This window comes from Vespula vulgaris, chromosome 20 (genome assembly GCF_905475345.1).
Source record: "Vespula vulgaris chromosome 20, iyVesVulg1.1, whole genome shotgun sequence".
In the NCBI taxonomy this organism is placed as follows: domain Eukaryota; kingdom Metazoa; phylum Arthropoda; class Insecta; order Hymenoptera; family Vespidae; genus Vespula; species Vespula vulgaris.
The window spans coordinates 2856265-2881320 of NC_066605.1; the positions used below are offsets into that span (position 1 = coordinate 2856265).

Genomic DNA, 25056 nt, shown 5'->3' on the forward strand with positions numbered 1-25056 from the left:
TATAATAAGATCGTAATATAATACGATTATAATACAACAAATTTTTAATATTAACTTTTTTAATTATAATATATAATATATATATACTTTTTTTTAGTATTAACTTCTCTCTCTCTCTTTCTCACATACACACACACACACACACACACACTTTCTGTCTGTCTGTCTCCATGAACATATTTTATATAGAGAAAAAAAAAATCACAAATCAAAAACAAAACAAAAAAAAAAGGGTAACGCGGCGAATCGTTTTTCGAATGGTATACGTACGAGATCGCGCGTGCTGCCTGCCAGTCCCCTTTCCATGTAGTTCTACCAAGCAGCGAGAGCACAGAGGCATTATAAAGCATTACAACGAGTGCTGTTAACGTCCGTGTCCAATCCGCGTGCCGCTTGAAAATAAAATACAAAATAGCGCGAGAGCCCACGACAACGCTTTGTAAAGCTTTCTGTCAAATCCATCGGGCCAACGCGTCGGCCCGAGTTTTGCGTCTCTCTCGAGCACGTCACAGCCTCCTCTACCCACCACCCTCACCCTAACCCATCCCACAACCCTCCTCTCGTTGCTCCTATCAACCCCTCACTTCTCTTTTCTCGTCCATAAAATAAATGCATCTCTCTTCTGTTCGACCCCTTTCTCTTTCTCTCTTTCTCTCTTTCTCTTTCTGTATCTCTATCTATCTCACTTTTACAAAATGCACACATACACACATATATATGTGAATATATATATATATATATATATATATATATATATATATATATGCGTGTGAATATATATGTGTAAATATATCTGTGTGAATATATATATATATATATATTTGTGTGTGTGAGTGTATAGATACTAATACATATAAAGAGTATATATTCGTGTTTTTCAACTCGATAAAAGGGTCAAAGGGTGAAAACGATGAAAATCACTTTTTTCTCCCACGATCCCACGAATTTTCCAAGCTCGAAAATAGAAAATACAAGGGTCTATACCCTGTGTGAAACTCTCTCTCTCTTTCTCTTTCTCTTTCTGTCTCTCTTTCTCTGTCTGTCTCTCTCTCTCTCTCTCTCTCTCTCTCTCTCTCTCTCTCTCTCTGTCTCTCTCTCTCTCTCTCTCTCTAAACGGGAAATCAATTTCCTTCGTATCCGATGGAATTCGACGATAAATCGGCCACTTTTGTTCGTACCGTAACAAAACATTGGCTGGGAACGTTACGCGACCGTACAACCATGTAAAACCATAGATAATATTTCGAAATCAATAGTGGATTCTAACAAAGAGAAATGCACCGATTAGAAGTCTTTCTCTCTCTTCTCTTCTCTCTTTCTCTCTTTATCATTCTAAAACAATAACGCAAATGATGACTACAACTAGAAATAATAAAATAAGCAAAAGTTTGTATAAACGTAAAAAAAAAGGAGATAAAGAAAATAAGAAAAAAAGAAAATCGCACGTTTAATTAGAATCATAGTAAACTATGTAAAATCGTACCACTTAAAATCGATTATAGAGAATAACAAAGAGATGTTAACTTTTCTTTCTTTCTCTTTATTTCTTTTTATCTCACAGAAATAAGGATGAATGGATAGATAAAAAAGAATATAGAAAAGAAATGAATGAAAAAGATAAGAAAAATAAAAAGAAAAAGATCGTACATATAATCATATATATCGTTAAACCATAGAAAACTGTTTCAAGCTTATAACCATATAAAATCGTAATATTCAAAATGGATAGAATACGAACGATAACAATGAGAAAGATGCATCGTTCTCTTTCTCTCTAACATTACAAATGAGATTAGATTCGAAAAACAACAGAAATAAAGAGAAAAGAAAAGAAAAGAAAAATAACAACAACAACAACAACAACAACAATAATAATGAAGACCATGCATGATGTTAATTTGGACTTATATCCCTGAAGATCACATTTTCCTTGCCTTTTCTATTTTCTTATTAATAAAACCTAGTTAATTTCATAAATTTTCAGCGAAAAAAGAATAAGACAAAAAATAACAACGACGATAATAAAAACGAGACTAGATATAATGAATGATAAAAGAAAAGAAAAGAAAAGAAAAGAAAAGAAAAGAAAAGAAATCCTAGATCTCATTAGACCACAGTAGAAAGACGACACAACGTTCGGAAAGTTTTTTATATCCTTTTTTTTTATTTATTTTCCTTTCTTCTTTTATTATTCTATTTTTTTGTTCCACTTCTAAGGCAATCGCGAGCTCATTGGGTTAGCACATTGGGTTAGAATATTCGCCGCTCAATTTCGTTTTTCCACCCCCTCCCCAGTTTAATCATGGTCCCGTAGGAGGGTGGTTCCAGTACCGTGGTGCCGTAGCCGTAGCTATAGCTGTAGGATCTCGTCGAGCGAGCTTTAGTTGAACGAGTATGGGAGACCAGAGTTGGAACTGGAGCTAGAGGATCAGGAAGTGGGAGGTGGAGGTGTAGGTGGAGGTGTACGTGTAGGTATAGGTGTAGGTGTAGGTGGAGGTGGAGGTGGTGGAGGTTGAGGTGGAGGAGTGGGGGAAAGCGATCCAGGGCGGCGGCAATAGCCCCGCCGCTCTCTGCCGTCATTTGTCAGGGGCTGTCGCGCCACGAGCGTGTTTCTGTTCCAACGGCGCAGATAGCGGCCCATCCATAGGCCGTTCATCTTTATTCCTTTATATATAGAGAGAAGGTTGCACCCCCTTCCACCTAGCACGCACCCCTACCCCTAACACCCACCACTTCCTCTCTTTACCTCACTTCTCTTTCATCTCTCTCTCTTTCTCTCTTTCTCTATAGTTCATCCCTCTCTTTCTCTCTTTCTATTTCTGTCTCTCTTCTTCTCTTGCCTTCCTTCTCTTCTCTTCTCTTCTCTTCTCTTCTCTTCCCTTCACGTTTCAACCTCCAACACGACTCCCTCGAACTCATTTAATTACAACAAACAATTTATTAGGTCCATCCGGGATACGCCCACGATGCCTCGTTTTGGTTTGCTGAAGGGGAAGGGTGCGGAACGAAAGTGAATCAAGGGTATGGTGTAGCTTCAACGTTTTCGGGATAGTGGACCGGGATTATTCGTTCTTTTCTTCGTTTCTGAAGTTATCGAATGAGGATACATTATTTCGATGATATGTTACGTATAAGGGGATGTATTATTTTGGAAATGTTTCATGGGAGTTCTCATCGTATATTAACTATACGTTTCTTTTCCTTCCTCGTGGAAGTTCTAAGATTTTTTTTTTCTTTTTCTTTTTTTTTTGTGCAAGTATAAAACGCTTGTTTAGAATCTTGATGGTAGTTATTAGAGATTAATTTAGGGATAATAATAATTTATTATAATTACTAATATATTTATGGAAAAGAAAAGATTTTCTTTATAGAAAATCTTCTTCGAGGAAAGTAATTCGATGAAATTTCTATTTCTTCTTTTTATTTTTTTTTGTTTTTGTTTTTGTTTTCTTGTGAATTTTTATACATAGGCACAGTGATTTAATATTATGGTCTAATTATATCAGGGATAAATTTAAGGATAATAAATGAAACGTTTGATAAAGAAACAAAAGTTTTCTTTTATATGAAACGTTGAGAAGATATAGTTGGACGAAATGTTTTTTTTTTTGTGAATTTTTATACGTAAGATCAGTGGAATCAGGATCTAATTATTAAGGATAAGTTTAAGGACGATATATATGACACATTTAACGAGAAAAAAAAAGATTTTCAAAGAATATTTAAAAAAAGGAAAGAAAAGGGAAAAGAAAAAGAAATTCAACGAAATCCGAAATACTTTGTAATCTTCAAATCGTTTCGCATTTCAAGTTCGTCTATGTATATTAATTCTGCGAATATTCTTTTTCTTATTTAATAAGACAACAAAGAAGCGATCTTAATGAATAGAATTTAGATAAAATTAAACAAACAAAAAAAAAAAAGAAATGAATTCAACGAAATCCGAAATATTTCGTGATCTTCAAATCGTTTCAAATTTCAAGTTTAATTCTGCGAATATTCCTTTTCTTATTTAATGAGACAACAAAGACGCGATCTTAATGAATAGAATTTAGATAAAATTAAAAAAAGAAAAGAAATAAATTCAACGAAATCCGAAATATTTCGTGATCTTCAAATCGTGTCAAATTTCAAGTTTAATTCTGCGAATATTCGTTTTCTTATTTAACGAGACAACAAAGAAGCGATCTTAATGAATAGAATTTAGATAAAATTAAAAGAAAAGAAGAAAAAAAAAGAAAGAAAAGAAAAGAAAAAGAAGAAAAAAAGAACGGGAAGGAAAAGAAAAGGAAAGGAAAAACAAATCTGATAATAACGAATTTTAACACGATGAAAAAAAAAAAGAAAAGAAAAAAAAAAGAAAAAAGAAGAAGAAGAAGAAGAAGAAGAAGAAGAATTCTTGTTATAGAAAGCGAATTTAGATCTGTATCACATTGGAATAATTCAAGAGAGTATACTACTCGCAATTATATCCATCTACTCTTCGTCTTACCACATTTCGTTTCTTACCCACGCGAAATACGAAATATGATTAAAGTCATGGAAGAAGAAGAGGAGTGAGTATGCGAGCCACGCATGCAATTTCCATGCCAATGAAAGTGGTTTCTCCCGCGTAGTTCTGTTCGCGTGTTTTCCACGCCGTGCCGCCAATTATCACGCCGCTCAGGAAAAATAATATTACCTCTTGAGACCAGTACGTACTACTCCCTTCTACTTCTCCATCTCTTTCTTTTACCTCTCATCCTCCATCTTTATCTCCAGCTTCACCTCCTCCTCCTTCTCCTCCTTTTCCTCCTTCTCGTCGTCTTCCTCCTCTTCCTCTTCCTCTTTCTCTTACACCTTCTTCTTCTTCTCTTCCTCTCTTCCTCCTTCTTTCGGTTTCTTTGAAAGATGACTACCACTTTGTTGCAACTTTACTACTAACGATCCGTCCTTGCATCTTTGTTAGGTTCGCACGATCCCTTACGTTGGTTTGTAGTATACCACGCTTTTTCTGACTGAGTTCGTGTGGCCGTTTAAATTCGTTTCGATGAACTACGACCTTCTTCTTTTTCTTTCTTTTTTTTTTTTTTCCTTTTCTCTTCTTTTCTTTTTCCTTTTCGTCCTTCTTTTCGAGAAAGAAGCGGAGAATTGTTTTTTGGGATTATTATTATTTTTTTTCTTTTCTTTTCTTTCCTTTTTTTCTTCTTTTTTTTTTGAGAAAAGAATGGAAAATGGGCTTTTTGGAATTATTATTATTATTATTATTATTATTATTATTGTTCTTATTATTATTTTTGTTGTCGTTTTCTTTTTCTTTTTTTTTTTCATCTCTTTTCATTCTTCTTCTGAGAAAGGAATTGAGAATTGTTTACTGCGATTATTATTATTATTATTATATTTATTTTTATTTTAAACATATTTAGTATAATTAATGATTAAATATATTAAATAATTAAAGTAATTTAATTGAATTAATCGAATGAAATCTATTTACATCAATTATGATTTATAAACACGAATAGATAAAACAATAATATTAATGATTTTATGTACGATTTTAATCATTAAAGAAATACGGCTGTTTTCTTTTTTTTTTTTTTTTGTTGTTACATCAATTTATATTTTTATATCAAGTGAGAATTGTTATAAATTGTTAAAAACAAGAATAATAATTATTTATAATTTTAAACGGGAAAATTGGAATGGACGTATTTCGTGAATATTAATTCTTCGATTAAAATTATAATTTTTCGGATGATTATTACATCAATAACGATTAGTCGTATCCGTACATTAATCGTTTCGCTCGAAAAGTTAAGACTTTCCATGGTATGATAACGAATGTCCCACGTTGGTAGTCCAAAGAAATCTCGACTCTTAGCGCCACGATGGCACCCATAAAGTCTCACACGGTGCGATGAATCATAACGATTTATCGTTCTTCGGGACCAAGCGTTTTCATAAAAGCGCGTTTATCTTACGTGGGACGCGTTTTACCTCATTGAGAGAGAAAGAGAGAGAAGCTTTTAAATTTTATTTTAAAGTATGTATGCTTATACCTTGGGAAACGGTATCTCATTGTGTACCTACCTACTTGTGTATTTTAAAATGATTGACAAAAAAAAAAATTTAAATTAATCTAATATTTTTGATGGGAGAATTTATCGACACCTTAATTCACGAGTTTAATTTGTATTAATGAAAAATATAAATAATGTGATATTTTTTATTTTCTTTCTCTTTCCCTTTTCTTCTAGACAAATTTATTCATAGCTTAATCGATATTTAATTCGTATCGCAATAAAAAATGTAAAGAATTTGATATTATGAAAAGAAGAATCTAATATATGAAAAAAAATTCAGTATCTAATTTGTTTTAATTGAAAGTGTAATATTTATTTTGGAAGCAATCTAATATTATTGATAGAAAAGTTTATCGACACCTTAATTCGTTAATGAAAAATAGAAATAATCTAGTATTTATTATGGGAGCACAATTGACGTTAATTTTATTTTTATTGATTTAGAATTTTGAAATACATATTGATCATCTAATTAATACTTCAATCTTTTTCTTTTTGAATGAATATTTTCTATTTGTGTGTAAAATAAAAAAAAATAATTTTTTTTAAAGAAAGGTCAAGTAAAAATAGATTTGTCTTAAAATTAGAATATTCTAAAACACAATTTTTTTGATATATTATTTTCTATGTATTAGACACAAACACGCACAAACAGAGACAATTAATATAAAACAATTAACATAAAACTGTTCAGACAAATCAAAACAAAAAAATATATTGATTATTGCCAAAATATTCGAAAATTAACACAAATACATAATTTACACATTGTTATTTCATATTAATTATTTTTTTATCCTTAATAAACCATTTTAATAGCATGAAAAATTATATTTCTTATTTTTAAAACGAACTACAAAAAGTTCGTATCCCGTAATTACATAGCTACAATTTATGCGATCGTACATCTCGCACTGTGTTACAAAAATGTTTTGTGAGAAATGAATTTAAAAAAAAAAAAAAAGAAAAAAAAATGAAAAGAAGAATTCAAAACGTATCATTTGCAACTATTAAGCATCAATTTCTAATTTCCAATATAAACTCCCATAAAAATTTCTATGAAATAGAAATCATATTATAAAAAAATTTTATGATAAGTAATATGATTTTGGTAACTCGTAACTATATATATATAAATATATATATATACATATATAGTTATAGTGCACTCAAACATTTTTGCATTTCCGGCTTGCAGCTGCGAAAATTATATATCACGAAGGGTATCGAGTGACAGTGTATTTTACATCGGCTTATCAAGATTACAGGCGTATGTGGGGCGCATCGTTGCAACCATGGGGAGAAGGCCGATGCTCTCGATAATGAAAAAATAAGTGTTGGGATAATTAAATATAATGAGAATAAACTTACCTGAGAACAACTTGTGCATACGTATCATGCGCATTATAAAAACGACGATAGTAATGTGGGACGTTCGATGGGATGATTCCGCGAGTCATTATATATAATTTTCTTTCGTAAAAAAAAAAGGATTTACGTTGATTGTTATATCTTATCGAAATTCTTTATTTTTTTCTCTCTCTCTCTCTCTCTCTTTCTCTCTCGTTACGAATTTTCGAGATGCCATCGTATTTTGTTTTTTTTTTTTTTTTTTAATTCCAGTGTTTGTTTATTAATGGCGTGTTTTATCTTTCGTTATTATTCAACGACATTTTGTTTTTCGTATGAATGAAATCTAAAAAGAACATTATATTTTTATTTTTGTTAATTTATTTTTAAATCCTAAATATTTTTTATAGAATCCCGAAATGTTATTATATTTCTATTTAGCAATTTGTTCTTCTTTTTGTTTCTTTTTTTTTTCTTTTTTTCTGTTACGAAACTCTACAATGTTTATTATACGTTTGTTTATTAATTCGCTCTTTCTTTTTATTTATTTATTTTTTTTATTTTGTTTTATTACACACACTGTCCATACTTCGTAATTATTGTTTATCAATTTTCGTACTCGTCCAAAAATACTATTGTCAGTCGCAATTTTTATTGAAAAAAATAAAAAAGGGAAAGAAAAGAATAACATTATATTAAAAAAAAATAATAACAATATCATATTTTTAATTATTACATTCTAATCAACGATAAGATTAATCTATAAGTTCATTTGCAACTATTAAGCATCAATTTCCAATTTCCAATATGAACTCCCATAAAAATTTCTATGAAATAGAAATCATATTATAAGAAAATTTTATGATAAGTAATATGATTTTGGTAAAATCAAACGACTATCAAACGATATCAATTCTAATTCGTTAGAACAATTCTACTATTACCACAGACACATTAAAACATACATACTTAAATTTAAATACCATCCTCTTCTTATTCCTAAATTACTCACCTTACCTACGCATTCAGAGTCCCGAACGGAAAAAGAAAAAGAAAAGAAAAAACACACAAAAAAAAAAAAATAAATAAATAAATAAATAAACAGAAAGAAAAAGAAAGAAAAACAGCCAAACGTTTTATCGCCACTTTATGAGAATAATCTAAACGTTACAGGCAGTAACGTCATTTGCACGCGAATGAATCGCACGGAAACTCGCGCGCTCGCGCTATAATAAATCTGCATAAAGGTGCAAATAATCTTCCTGCAGGGAATACCACCGAACTTCCTCTCTTCGACGAATAAAAACGTCGAATTTCTTCCTTCTTTCATTCTTTCTTTTACATTCTTTTTCCCCCTTTCTCTCTCACCTTTTCCTTTTTTCTCTGTTTAACATCGAACAGCAAGCGTAGTAAAGCGTGATGCGACACGATCTGTTATAAGAAAAGAAGAGGAGTATGAGAAGAGTTAGAGTGAAGAGTTAACGTAAGAGACGTATGTAGGATAAAGAAGGGAGGGGGTTGAAGGAAGAGGGTGGATAAGTCTGAGGGGGTGGGAGAGGGGAGAGGAGGGAGGGAGAGGAAAGAAGAGAAGGAAAGACGTGATTCTTTTACGGCGTGGCTTTGTAAATGAAGTTTACCCACGGTTCAATGTCGACGAAAAAGAAAAAGAAGAAAGAGAGAGAGAGAGAAAGAGAGAGAGTAGGTGGGTGAGTGGGTGGTTGGAGAGAGGGAGAGAGGGTAAGGAGAAAGAAGAAGCAAAGACGTTCTCGTATCGTCAAGTAGATCGTAAAGATCTCTTTTACCTTCTTTTCAACTCATTTCACTCGGTCGCACGTCATAAACCATCCCAACCATCTCCCTTACAATCTCCCTCCTATAACCCATACCTACTACACCCCATACTCCATACCTCATACCCCGTATCTCTCAAACCCTTCGCCACGCGCGAGTTTCACGTCTATTCGTCTTGGATACGCGATCGCGATATTATTACCGTGATGCCGTCTTATTATGTAATATATTGCCTTTTATACGCTTGGTAGAATGTAACTTGAGAGAGAGAGAGAGAGAGAGAGAGAGAGAGAGAGAAAGGTAGAAATTGATAAAACGTGCCACGTTTCGTACAGATGATAGAAAGAGAGAGAGAAAGAGAAAGAGAGAGAGAGATAGGTATATATGAAAAATGTTGAAAGCTCGAAGCTTTCATTTATTCACATGAGACGAGTAAACTTTCTTACTTACTTACCTACTCACTTACTTATTTATTTACTTACTTACTTACTTACTTACTTACTTACTTACTTACTTACTTTCTTTTTATTTTTTCTGTATGTTTTTAAGGTTTTTTTTTCTTTTTTCTTTCTCTTTTTTTCTGTTTTCTTTTCGCGGCTCGTTTTTTCCTTTGACAGTTAGAAAGAAAGAATTGTAAGGGAATATTATCGATACGACTTGGTTGAAATGTATAATATTATGTCGAATTTATGATGGATGTAGGCTTTATATGATAACGCTTGAATATTGTAGATTTGATTTATATGACTTAGGTATTATGCGTGCAATGGAATACTTCTTTTTTGTTTGGTTTTATTATTACTATTACTGTTGTTGTTGTTATTTTTGTTTTTTTATATTTTTTACTTAGTAAAGTCTTATGTTATGTCAGGGTTTATAAATTTGTCTATATTGGGTCTATTGCATAGTCATGCAAGTGTTCCATATTTGTAAAATAGATCGTATGATGTGATAAAATAAAAAGAGAGAGGGAAAGAGAGTGAAATAAGTAGATGAAAAATGTTTAAAAGTTTGAAGCTCTTATATATTCTCAGAAATATGATAATCAACTGAACTTTCTTTTCTTTTCTCTTTTCTTGTTCTTTTTTCTTTTTTCTAAGATATTACCTCTTTTAAAAGACACGTAATACCTTTCTTTTTCTTTTTTCTCTCTCTCTTTTTTTTTTTGTTTGAATAACATTTACGCTCGGATTAAAACGAAATTCATAATTTAATAATAAATTATTCATTAACTTCTGCGAGTTTACATTTTAAATGTGAATCTTAAATTAGTAATATAATATCTAATTATATCTCATGTATCATAATTAACATAATTTTTCTATGCTTTTCACAAATTCTGTCAAATACATCACGGGGCTGGTACAAATAATATTTACCATAAAATACCCTTGTGTTGCGGATTCGTCACTTTCACAAGAGAAAAAAGAAATTGATAAGAATAATTTATTTCAAATTTTATTATGGCATACCATTTAAAAGACACCATTTATAATATCTCGTAAATGATTGTATAAATTACAATTGTTCTGAATTTATATCTCTTTCGATAATGAAAATAATAATTTATTACAAATTTTGTTATGATTCATCAATTTATAATTCAACAGATTATACATATTTCCAAAATAAATGCTGATTTAAATCAAAAATCCATTTATATTTTGTTAAATTTACAATCTAAGTACTATTTAAACAAAACAATGATCTATCATTTCTTCATACACAAAAATATTTTTATTAATTAAGTAATATTTAATTAAATATAACATTTACCACAAAGTATATCTGCATTCAGGATTCCTTACTTTCCAAACAAAAAAAAAAAAAAAGAAAGATAACAATAATTTATTACAAATTTTGTAATGATCAAACCAATCATTAAAATAACTGTTGATATAAATGATAAATCTATTAATATTTCATTAAATTCGTAGCTTGAGTACTATTCAAACAAACCCATAACCTATTATTTTTTTATAAATAAAATATCCGAATGAAATAAATAAATAATTAATACTTAAATAATATTTAATTACGTATAACATTTCTCACAATATATATTTGCGTTCTGTAAATTTACTATCTCGAATAATGGTAAATATTATCTCCTCCCCCCTCTCTCTTTCAACTGAAATAAGAAATAAAAAGTATTGAAAAAAAACAAATACATAAGAGCTTCCCTTTTCGAATCGACTTCCGTGACGAAGCTCTCTCTCTCTTTCTCTCTCTCTCTCTCTCTAGCTTTCTTTCTTTCTATGTACAGAGATCGCGTGTCAAGAAAACATAATCCTTAGGTCGTTTGTACATACGATTTTAAATGATAATTCCCTAACGCATATCGTATATGTACCAGGTAAGTACATATAATATTATAAATGAACGATAAAACTCTTATTATCTATACGATTAAATCTTGTTATTAAAGTCGCATAATACGGTGGAAAAAAGAAAAAAATTCATATCCACTATAAAAATGTGATTCAAACGGATACGATATTATACTATGAACAACTCGGAAAGTGAATGATATAAAGAAGTTAACTTGGAGGTTAATGAAATCAAAGTAGAATATATACATACATACATACTATAGGGATGTACGATGGTATGTGAGAACGAACGTACAAGAGAGAGAGAGAGAGAGAGAGAGAGAGAGAGAGAGAAAATGCTTGTTCACGATCGAGAGGATTTATCGAAGGCTTATTGGACGTCGTCGTCGTTGTACGTCTACTTAGGGTAACGTTACCTTGAACATTTTCATGGTCTCGTGGCTGTTTAACTCGCTTTGAGCTCTTCGTTTCCTCGATTCCTCCCTGAGGCTTATATCTACCTACCAGTACCAATACATAAACACGTCCTATCTCTCTCTCTCTCTCTCTCTTCTCTCTTTCTCTCTTTATATATATATATATATATATATCTAACGATACGTATTTGTAAATACGTTTATGTATACGTATACGATCATACACACGTACTATACACGGAATACGCACATTTAGTTATGTACACACACACGTACAAACACACACACACATATATATATACATACATGTACGTTCATAGTTCCCGTATACTCAAGAGAGAAACAGCGAATAAAGTGGCCCGAACACGCGGTAATTAATTACCGCGATCTGATTGCGTGCAATTAATCCTCCCGTCTTCTACGCGGATCATTAATTAAGAGCAAACGAATGTCTCCGGTATTGTAGACACACCGTACCGTATATAACGCGCGTTACGTTCATTTATTTGGAATAATTTAGTTTAAATGAGTAAACCGTCGGACATGTACTTAGGTAGGTAGGTAGGTAGGTAGATAGGTAGGTAGGTAGGTAGGTAGGTAGGTAGGTACGTAGGTAGGTAGATAGGTAGATACGCCGAATATTTTTTTTCCGATGGAATCATGTTACCTCTGTTCGCACCCACCTTTCTAAAAGACCTACTTGATAAATCGTGAGATTTTCAAACGTCATTCGTAATTAAGTTCTACGTTTGTACATTTATATTATCGAACTCGTTTTATATTATGGGATTTCTGATATCTTGAAGTTGTATTTATTGAAATAGAATATGACGATTAATAATGATAAATTTATGTATTGCAATGAATTATCTTTTATCGTCTTTTATTTGTTATATGTCATTTTAATGTCGAATAAATTTGAGAATGTGTATATTTTTTGCTTCTTTCGATTGTTTCAATATTGATCTTTTCTTTTCTTCGAATTTTTCGACGAGGAATAAAATTTTTAGGAATTTTCAAGTAAAATTTGAATCATTGAATTTGATTATTTTTTTTCCTTTCCTTTTCTTTTTCTTTTTATCGAGAGAACGTTAAGAATTTTAATTTCTTTTTTTTTTTAAATCTTTCTAAGGAGATTGTAATTGAAAAATTTGGATTTAGAAATTTTATGATCGAAATTAAAAATATGTAAAATAAATGTTACTATAGAAACGAATGTAATTTTAATTAAAAGAAAGTTAATTTGATTTTGACTTTTACGTCGTACGATTTTGATTGTAAATTAAGAAATTGATTACATTTGATTCGAATGGAAATCTATCGGATAAAATTAATTTGAAAATTGTAATTAAAAGTTTATAAATTTATAATTTCTTATAATTAGAATTAAAAATAAAATTCAAATATAAAAATTAATCGATATCAAAGATAATGAATTTCGATTATATCATCTTGCAAGCTTCTAATAGAACACCAAAAAATAATAATTTTTAATAAATCACTCTTAACTTGAGTTGAAATCTCTCTAAAAAGGAGAAAAAGAAAACAAGCTATTTAAAATAAAGTTACAAATTAAAGATTAAATTAAAATAATAACTCATAAATATTAATTAAAAATCACTGAATTTCGATGATTAAATGATCTTCCCGATTTTTGACAAAAATTAATAACTTTCTTAATTTTCATCGAAATAATTATTTCTAACAAAAAAAAAAAAAAAGAAAAGAAAAAAGAGAAACAATAAAATTTACAAATTGTAAAATTGAAAATGATAATCGAACGTCAGAATCATTCGTTTGTATCGTGTCTCTTATGGAATTTTTTTCGGAAAAAAAAAACAAATAGAAAAAAAAAAAGAAAACGAATTGCAAGAATATTCAATGTTAACGTAATAATAGGATAAAAACGTGTATTACGTTCTCCATGATCTTGAATATCATTAATACCGAACATACTAGGAAAATTTAGCCGACATGTTTGAAAGTTTGTACGAACGCGGTATACATTTATGCTTTCGTTTTATACAGAGAAGAGAAAAACCTCGGTAACATTCAAGACAAAACAGGTAGAGGAAACATTTTTCCTCGGTTTTCCTCCGCAACGAGTTGGACAAGGTCCCTCGAGAAATTTCTGTAGTCGGTATATTAACACCGTCGAAACGTAATTATTATTCTCTACATCGTCGGTGAAGAACACTTCGCGGGTTGGCAAGTCCCGTGCTTATGGTGTATATTTTTTTTTTTTATTTTTTTCTTTTTTCTTTTCTCATTCTTCTTGTTCTTCTTCTTTTCTTTATATGCGAGCCCGAACCTTGTAGAGTTTTTATTTATATGTCTCATTGTATGTAACTCTTCCTACAACATTCCTACTTGGGTTCTTTCGCTGGTTCCACGCATTATTTCTTTCTTTTCTTGAAAATTATTCCAAATTCCGTGCCGCGATAACAATTCCTCTTCACATTATCATTATTTCGTTTCTTATTAAGAACATCTCTTTATTTGCTTTTCATTATATTTCCAATAAGAATCAATTACAATTTTGTAATTATCGTTTTTGTCGTCGTTTTTTATCGAAAAGAATTTTTTTCTCTTTTTCTTTTTTTTTTCATTATCCTTGCGGTTCTTATTTAAAAATTGCGATCATTCTTATTAAAAAAAAAAAAATAAATAAATAATAATGATAATAATACAAGTGAAATAAAAGAAAAATCGATTAAAATCGAATGGATCAATTATCATCTCGTATATTTGTGTGTATGTGATGTGTGTACACGTACCATACGCGTACACGCACAAACATATATATATATATACATATTAATTTTGAATAAAGTCACACGGTACATTACACGGGACACACATTCCCATGACACGATACTCTCTTACGAAACCTCAGAGTTTAAGCAAAGAAACAACCACGTTTGCACAACTTCCTCCTCCTAACTCTCTCCCTCTCCCACCCTACTCTAACCCCCCACTGTTTCACCAACTTTCAGAGTCATACATATACATACACACATACTTATACATACATATGCATACATACATATGCATACGTATGCATACATATACATATATATACAAACCTATATACATATATACATATGTTTACATACATATACAAAAATACATACATACATATATATATATATGAATATATATATACACAAAAATACACACATACATATGACAGTACTCATGTGTTAGTGTATGTGTATACATACATGTGTGTGTGTGTGTGTGTGTGTGTGTGTGTGTGTGTGTGGGATCAAGAAGTTTAATAACGTGATTGAAGGCGCGGCAGCGATCGGAGTGCATTAAGGTCAGATGGGTCCAGGAACGTAAAGATAATAAGCCGCCAGCCACCGATCGACCAAGAACTAAATAAGCTCTTCTTCTTCTTCTTCTTCTTCTTCTTCTTCTTCTTCTTCTTCTTCTTCTCCTTCTTCTTCTTCTTCCTTCTCCACCTCTTCTTCTTCTTCCCGGGTCAGGACGTACGTAATGCGTATAAAAGACTCATTTCGTCCGATATTACGATGAGAAATATAGAGATTTCGAGTTGAACGTTGGAGGGGGTGGGAAGAGAGGAAAGGAAAGAAGAGTTATTCTTTTTACCTTCCCTCCTTCTCCCCATCTTACTTCCCCTAACTCTCTAACGTACCGCCGGCCATATTAAAATACAACAACAGTAACGTCTAGAAAGAAAACAAAAAAAAAAGTAAAACATAAAGAAAAACAAAATTAAAGGAAAAAAATCCAGAAAACGTAAATTGTCAAGAATGTGATATGAACTCTAACGATATTCTACGTTACGCACGAATACGTTGATCTATCAAAAAAAAAAAAAAATGCAAATTTTCAAAAAACCGATACAAACTCTAACGATATTCTAACGTCACATATCGCTCTACGTTATACACGAATATACTGATCTATCAAAAAGAAACAAAACTCTCAAGTTTTCAAAAAAAAAAAAAAAACCGATACGAACTCTAACGACGTCGCATACGACTCTAACAACATAGTTTGGATAAACTCTAACATTTATAAAAAAGACCCCGCAAATTTTCAAGAAACGCCAGTGTCTAACAAAACCCCAACGTTACATATCTCAATATACGTACATACAAATATACCAGTATCAATCCAATTTATATAAATTCAATTGGGCGCATCAAAAGTTTCCCAGAGTTGATTCCAGGGAGGATTTTATAAAATGAAGGAGATGGGGGTAGTTAACCGAAATCTTTGATGGGGTACGAGATGTACGATTGATGAAGAGGAAAAAGAAGGGGAAGAAATGGGAAGGGATGGATGTATTCTTCTGTACGATACGATGAAAATTTTTCATAAAAGAAATGAACGCAGTGAACCTCCGGTAGAGGTTCAGGACTCTGGAGGATGGAGGATGAAGGATGGATGATGAAGGATAGAGGATACAGGAGAAAGGAGAGAGGAGAGAGGAGAGAGGAGAGAGGAGAGAGTGGGGTACGAAGCGATCGGGAACGAGGTCAGCTAGGTCGGAGCACATAAAAATAATAATCAATCGAACGAGCGGTCGACGAGCGGTCGACGAGCGGTAAGTGAGAGCTCGGCAATTACGCGGTGGCGGCGGTGCCTGTGCTGCGGTTTTCAAACGGTGCTGGTATATACGATGGTATAGAGTAGAAGAGTCAGCATCGGTTGAAGGGAGGAGGGAGAAAGGGTATAGAACCTCCGGCGCTTCCTCCTATACCGCCCTTAATTCACCTCCTTCTCTTCCTCCTCCTCCTCCTGTTTCTTTCTCTCTCTCTCTTTCTTTCTCTGTCTCTCTCTCTCTCTCTCGCGCTCTTTCTCTTTTTCTATCTATCTATCTCACTCTTATTCATTCTCTTTCTCTTTCTCTCTCTCTCTCTCTCTTTTACTCTTTACGGTTTGCCCTTCTCGCTTACGCTATCATAACGTAACAACGCGAGACTCCCTCGCTTTATTATTAAAAGTTAAAATTCCACTGGGAGCCGGAGGCGATCTTGTGGTGAACCATCTCTCTATTCTCTTCTCATTCTATCTATCTATCTATCTTTCTTTCTTTCTCTTTCTCTCTCTCTCTCTCTCTCTCTCTCTCTCTCTCTCTCTCTCTCTCTCTCTCTCTCTATCTATCTATATATATCTCTCTGTATATCTCTATCTCTCTTTCTTGGTGCTTTTTTTATGGACTCGTACAAACGTTTATTGGCTCGAGGTACTCGAGGCTCGTAAGGGAGCTAGTAGAACTCCTGTGTAGAGTGAGGAACACAATCCCTCTTCCTCCTCCTCATCCTCCTCTCTTCACATTACTACTACTACTACTACTACTAGTAGTAGTAGTAGTAGTAGTAGTAGTACTCTTGAGTTTTGCGTTACTATTCTTTTTTTTATATATTCTCATACCTTTGCTCTCTTTCAAAATAGACGATCCAATCTCGTTGAAAGAACTTATAGTCTCTATTATTTGAAGTTGTCTTCATTATTCATACGTTAGAATCTATTATTCATGATTCCAATGATAAATGGAAGTCGATTGAGATTGTATTAGTTAAGTTGTTAAGTATAGGTAAGTGATTCGTTTCGATAGTTGGTTTTTCTTTTCTTTTCTTTCTTTTCTTTTTTTTTTTTGTTTTTTTGGAGATTACGTTTCTCTGTGATCGATGATTTTTTTATTTATATATCTTTTTTTTACGAATTTTCTTTCGTTTCAATGTGTGCTTTCATCATTTGATTTGATTTCATTTAATTTGTTTTATTGAAATTATTTTTTTTCTTTTATTAATTTTTCGATTGATTTGCGGTACTTAGAATCATAGATATCATTATGCGCGTTCGTGATTGTTTCTTTTTTCTTTTTTTTTTTTTTTAGGAATTATTATTTACTTCCGTTCGTCTAATTACAAAAATAATTATAATAAATTATTGTATATAATGAAAATAATTGTCCTATAACTTTAACTATAAGAAAATATATTTATCTTTTACTTAAGACTTTATTTATTCTTTACTATTATTATTATATCGTTAACTATTAACTTTAAGATTTAATTAATGTTATTATGAAATTCTGTATGCTTGGTGAACAATTAGTTTGAACAAATAAGAGGAAGAAGAAAGCACAAATGTATAAAATGATTGAAATTCTTATATAGACGTATTAAATCAGAGAAGATATTATATGTTTGTTTTATTTATGAAACACTTTCTAAATCGAACGATGGTTCGTCGTAGACTGAGGATTTCTCGTCATTGAGAATAAATAAACCAAAACATAAATAAACCGAGAAAATCTTATTAAAATAAACATAAATCGTAGTTGACAATCAAAATATTAGGTTTGGCTTATATAAGTAGACATTTTCAGTTATTTTATATTTGAATGAATAACGACAGTATTTTTTGAAAAATATTTTACCAATTACAAATTGAATATTGTACTATATTATTTTTATCATATTTATTCAGACATTGTTATTTTATTTGAACATTTCGAGATTATTTAGTAATATTATACGATTTCATTGTTATACCTATTATTTTTGTATTATTATTGTTTATTTAGTTATTATTAACATTTTTTTTTAGATAAAACACTAATTAAAATTTCAATATTACTTAAAGTTAATAGTTAAATCTTATTGTTTAAATCTTCATTATTAGAGAATTATTATATTAATTACATATAATTATTATATTAGTATATTAATATATTAAATTATATATATATAATATATATATAACAAATATATTATTGTATTATTTTTTAAATATTTTTAAAAATATAAATACTATTATATAATATTAATATTATACTACTAATATCAATTAACTATTCTCTTAAAGTATTCACTCTAATATAATCAATACAAATAATATTAATATAAATAATACCAAATTCTACAATATTACAATAACATTTATTATTATACTATTTATACTATAACGTTACACAACTTTGTTGTTCATTATTCTTAACTCCTATATAATATCATATCACTTTATTAATCACTTAATTAAACTATATACATATATATATTTTTTTATTTTATTCAGTTATTTAATGCACAATGAATTCCAATATTACTTGTTAATCAATCTCAATGGTATCGTTGCTTTCTGTTAACTCTACTATAAGGGATGAGAAAAATTGAGAACGATTAAACGAAAGGGTAACGTTGTATCGTAGAGCCGACGAAATTGTTAAAGGGTTGGCAGAACGAACGGGATCGCCATTTACTCGCAGACTGATTGAAACGCGTTAACGGTGACGGCATTGCTATGGAATATTTAAACGAAACAGGGGTCGAGCTATACCGGTGAACTGAAGCGAGCTGGAAAACCGCAGCTCGTCTACTCGTCCACATTGAAATTCCCTATCACCGAAAACTATCACCGCAGAACATTTCGAGGGTTCATAAACAAACGTATCCGGGCAGGCCAATTTCACGACGAGTCTACCAGCGATAAAGTTAAACTGCTATCGGTGTGCTTTTTTTTCTCTTTTTTTTCTCGTTTTTTTTTGTTTTGTTTTGTTTTTATATCTTTTTTTCTTTCTTTTGTTCTATCTATCCATCCTATTTATCTTTCTTTCTTTTTCTTCTTCTTCTTGATCGGATATACATTAACGTTTTATTTAAGTTTTGAATATATACAGATAGATATATACTAATGATGATGATTATAGTTATTATATACACAAATTATTTCATTGATTCTGTTTATTAAATTGTATCGAAATGAATCATTTCGAAGGATTGGTAATAAAGTAAAGAGCAACGAATAGTATTTTAATGGTGCCATTTAAGATATTTGATATGATTTGATAGTTTAATATTTGTGGAAAGTATTTATGCAAATATGAGTATATCTCTCGTCGTTGTTACAATAATTTGATGGAATTTCGAATTTTAATATTTTTTGTATTATCCTAATATAAATTATAGTTAATTAATGCTTAATATGATATTGTCTATATTATTAGTTTTAGAAAATGTACATTAACTTAAAACTAACTTTTTCTAATAAAAAATATATATTATAATACAAAAATATATATATAAATAATTAACAAAATTGAAAAAAATACAATTAATACAAAAAAAAAGAAGAAGAAAACAATTTAATTAAATAATTCATAGAAAATTTAATTAAAATATATAATAATATTAATTAAAAAATTTAATGAAATAAATAATAAAATTTCCTCTCTTCTCCTTGTTTCTTAAGATAAAAACATCCTATCCGAATAATTAGTAAGAATATTCAAAAAAAAAAAAAATAAAATAAAAGAATAAAAAATGAAAAACCGAAAAGAAAAGAAACGGATAAACGAAAGGAAAAAGATAATAAACAAATTATCCAAAAACAACGAAACGAAAAGAAAGAATAAACTCGTCGAAAAATTCATACATCAAATTCATTTCATCGTCCTTAGAAAATGAGCCGTTAATAATATACACGATGAGAGATCGTAGTAATACCAACAGTATCATCCTTTTTATGGGAAATGGTGGGGACGACGATGTAAGGAGAGGAGAGAATGAGGAGAAGGGAGAAAGATAATACTGAAAGAGTATCTCTTCAACGTAATTTTACGTCGTCGTAAACTGAACGTCAGCGTTAGAGTATACCCTAACTTCCCTCGATAATAATCATTCGTTCGCTTTTTAATCCACTAGTATATTGGCTCCTTTATAGTGAAAGGAGGCGCAAGAAGATGCAACAAAAGAAAGTGCAAGGAATATTTATACCACCCTACCCCTCCTCTCACCCCTCTTCTCCCCCCACTCTAACTCTACCACTTTTCTCCTACCAAAAACAACCACCTCATGGCTCGTTTACACGAGAAGGGATATAAACTGTTCGGGGAACGTGATCCTTGCTGATAGCTTCGACATTATTTTCTTTCTCTCTCTCTCTTTCTCTTTCTATCTATTTATCTCACTCACTCTCACTCTCATTCTCATTCACATTCTATCTCTCCCTATCTCTGTCTCTTTCTTTCCGTCCCCTTTCCTAAGTATCGTTCGATATACACAGGAATATCGTATACGGCGACAGGACTACGTAGAAATTCAGGACGAACGACCGATAAAATAATTCCGATCGGAGGAAGGTTCGCGCGATTACGTATTATGCTAAACACGCGAAAATGGCTTTTTAAATGGAACATCTACATTTATGCGGCCTACCTTACCTATACCTATACTTTTTCGTATATCTCTACCTTTTTATTAATTTTTTATTTTTTATATATATATATTTTTTTCTTTTTTCATATATATGTATATGTATATATAGATATATATATATATATATATATGTTTTTTCATCTTTGTCCAACTTATATCTTTTCTTTCTTTTCTGTCGAAAGATCTCTCTCGTGGCGCGTCTTCGTCGTTTTCGTCGATCGTCGTCGTTTTCGTTGATAGTCGATCGTCATCGATCGTCGACGACGAAAGAACCACGGCGTCGAATTAAACGCAATTTTCGTTCATCGTGAGCATGCATAACAAATTGTCGAGAGAATATATCGAGACGACCGCCTCGAGAACGAACGTCTTTATAGTTAGAAAACCGGCGGCTGCCTTATGTATATTATGCGCACGTATCACGGATGCTTTCGTCGCGTCTCGATCATTACGTTCTTCCGATTATTTTTATGAGCTCTCGCATAATAATAATAATAATAATAATAATAATAATAATAATAATAATAATAATAATAATAATAATAATAAAAATAATAATAAAAAAATAATAATATCTGATCGTTGTCAAAAAATTTCTTCTAATTTTTTTCTTTTCATTTCTTTTTATTTCTTTTTTGATTTTTTTTATTCTTTTGCTTTCTCTAATCTACTTAAATTCCATCTATTTTTTCTTTTTTAATAATTTCAATAATTCGTAATAATTTTAAATAATGATAATAATAATAATAATAATAATAATAATAATAATAATAATAATAATAATAAAATAATAATAATATTTGATCGTTGTCAAAAAATTTCTTCTAATTTTTTTCTTTTCTTTTTTATTTTCTTTTCATTTCTACTTTTTTTTTATTTCTTTCTTTTTTTGCTTTCTCTAATCTACTTAAATGCCATCTATTTTTTCTTTTTTAATAATTTCATTAACTTATAATAATTTTAAATGATAATAATAATAATGATAATAATAATAAAATAATAATAATATTTGATCGTTGTCAAAAAATTTCTTCTAATTTTTTTCTTTTCTTTTTTATTCTCATTATTTTCTTTTTCTTTATTCTTTTCTGCCTTCTCTAACTTATTTAAATTCCATGTTCTGTTTTTTCATTTCTTTTTCTTTTTTTTTTATTTTTCTCTTTCTTATTCCTTTTCTTTCCTTTTTTGGGTTTTCGTTTTCCTTTCTTTTTTGGATTTTCTTTTTTCTCTTCTTTTTTGTTTCTGCATTTTTTTCATGCGTATTTATTCCGTTAAAGAAATTTGTAAAACGTCAGACGATCAAAACAAGAAAAGAAAGGAAAGGAAAAAAAAAGAAAAGAGAAGAAATAAAAGAAAAAAGTTCACCCTTGATGATAATCGATCCTTGAAATCGAAGATTGACCGTGTTATGGCAGTCTTGTGATTTTCAACGCTTCAATTTTAATTACTAACTCGATTGGTACTTTCTTTCTCTGTTTCAGGATCCAACATCCGTGAGTATGGATTATTACGATCAAGGATCTCGAAGTTTAATGAGATTTTTACACGAATCGAAAAGTCTTTTGCGATATTATATTTTATTGATTTACGATTTACGATTTATTATGCTGGACTTTTGCACTATAACGTAAACAATGAAGCGATAATACTTATTTATTTTTTTTTTTTGTATAATTTTCTTTTATAGAAATATTAATAATATAAATCGCTAAGAAACTTTTGTTAAAAAATTCTTTCGAAAATTATCACATAGATTAATAATTAATTTTGAAATTTTTAGTTGTAAAATATAAAAAAACATTTTGTGTATAGTACAGTACAGTGAAGCAATATTTTTTATCGAAAATTATTTGATTAATTCAATAGATAATCTATAATTAACAAATTAACATAGCAACGCAGAAATTTTCAATAGCGTTTTGTAGATTATAGTGAATTCTTATTAAAAATTGTAATTATTCTGTATCTCATTAAAATTATTATAGTAAAGTCGAGATTCTTTTAATACAAAAAAGAAAATTACGAACATTGAATATAATATAGCGAATAGATATTTCATAATTAGGAAAATAATAAGTCTGAAAATACAAAGAAAACTATAGTATAAAAATTTCGGAAAACTATAGTCCAAATATTATAGTGATAATTACGAAAACAAATTAGGAAAATTATAGTGCAAAAGGTTCAAATCGTTATTAACTTTTGTTTTAACTTGAACTAAAAGATTTAATTTGTTATTAATTTTTAAATTGTTGTAACTTTTGAAACGGTGACATATGCTGAGACTTCTCGATTATGATCTCTCATCTTTAATTTTTTATTATATGTTCATCAACGTCCCATTCCTGGATCATACGATGCGGAACAATGTCTCGGATAAAATCAACTATCTTCAGGGCGTGAGTATTATTACATAATTTATTATAAATAAATAAATTAAGTTATCAAAAAATTTATATTATTTTTATAACGACGTTACTATTACTGATATATATGATAAAGAAAAAAATATTTGAATCCGAAGTTTTCTCAAATTATTATTTAAATTATTATTAACAGATTTATTAAATAACGAAAGAAATTATTAAAAATGCCTTTTAACGTTATTCTCAATCTCTATAATTTATGGGAAATGAAGGTTTACTTATGTGGTAAAAAAATGAAAGAAACAATTTAACTATTAATAAATAGATTAAATATATATAAAAAGAAAAAAACATAGAAGATAAACGAAAATGAAATATTGACGACTTATGGGGAAAATATCGATTATATGATGAAAAATGGGGATGTATTTTTTTATGAAGTTTTTTCAAAATTATATTATTATTTACATTATTATCAATAGAAATATTAAGCAATGAAAGAAATTAAAAAAAGAATTGTTTATCGATATTACCTTCATTCTCGACGACTTACATGGGAAATAATTATTATATACATATATATATATTTAAAAAAAATATATATTTTTCCGGACAAAGTTTATCATGAAATTAAATTATTATTAAACCGAATAGATTAAATGACGAGAAAAATTCAAATCTTTTTCTCTTTTTTGTTTATTTTTTCTTATCAATATTATTTTCATCCCCAATAACTTACATGGAACATAATTATCATATACTATGTCGAAAAAAAAAAACTTTTCGTCACAAAATAATTTCATTACGAAATTAGATTATTATTAATCTGGATAGATTAAACGACGAGAAAAATGCAAATTTTTCTTTTCCTCGATGATTTATATGAGAAATAACCATTATATTTAAAGAAATAAAACTAAGACAAATAAAAAAAAAGGAAATAGAAAGAAAAAAAAGAAAATACATCGTTACAAAGTTTATCTCAAAATTACATAGTTTCCTATGGTTAAGGGCATTCGAAGAAGTTTTCTCGTTTCGTCGGGTACCGCGAAGAGTCATGTTAACCGCGAAGCCTTATAATTTCTTCCATACACGCGACGTTTAAGGGACCACGATCCTCGGTCCAAGGTTTCGCATATCTCTTCTGTGTTTCAGTTTTCTTTGAAATAATAAATAAGCGGCGCGTTTGCGGAAGGTACGGGTACGTTCGACTAAACGATGTAATAACGACACTGCAAACACGAAATGTGTTCTACACTGTTTCGGATCATTTAAGTTGCGTCTTTCCATCAGTTAGTAGCACGTGCACGCGATACAAACCAAACCAAAGGTTTGATTATTTTTTCCTTTAATTTTTCATTTCTTTTCTTTGTTGCATATATCTCGAATACACGTTCTCTATTTCTCAACAGGCATTAACAATTTTTTAAGAAAATTCTTTCGCATAAAACGTATAAATACTACATACACGTAAAAAAATATATCCATCTTTCCATTGTATTTACGAGAATTAAAAATAAATAAATAAATAAATAAAT

General features: G+C 30.0%; 1 protein-coding gene across 1 annotated transcript in view; it reads left to right on the plus strand.

The window, feature by feature from the left end:
* The window catches only part of LOC127071081 (uncharacterized), a 152938-nt gene extending 130138 nt beyond the window's left edge, over nucleotides 1–22800 (plus strand). The window contains exon 7 of the mRNA XM_051009949.1: nucleotides 22634–22800. Coding sequence (XP_050865906.1) covers nucleotides 22634–22783 — 150 coding nt within the window. The 3' untranslated portion in view covers nucleotides 22784–22800. The remainder of the gene's footprint in view (nucleotides 1–22633) is intronic.
* The last annotated feature ends 2256 nt before the right edge of the window (nucleotides 22801–25056 follow it).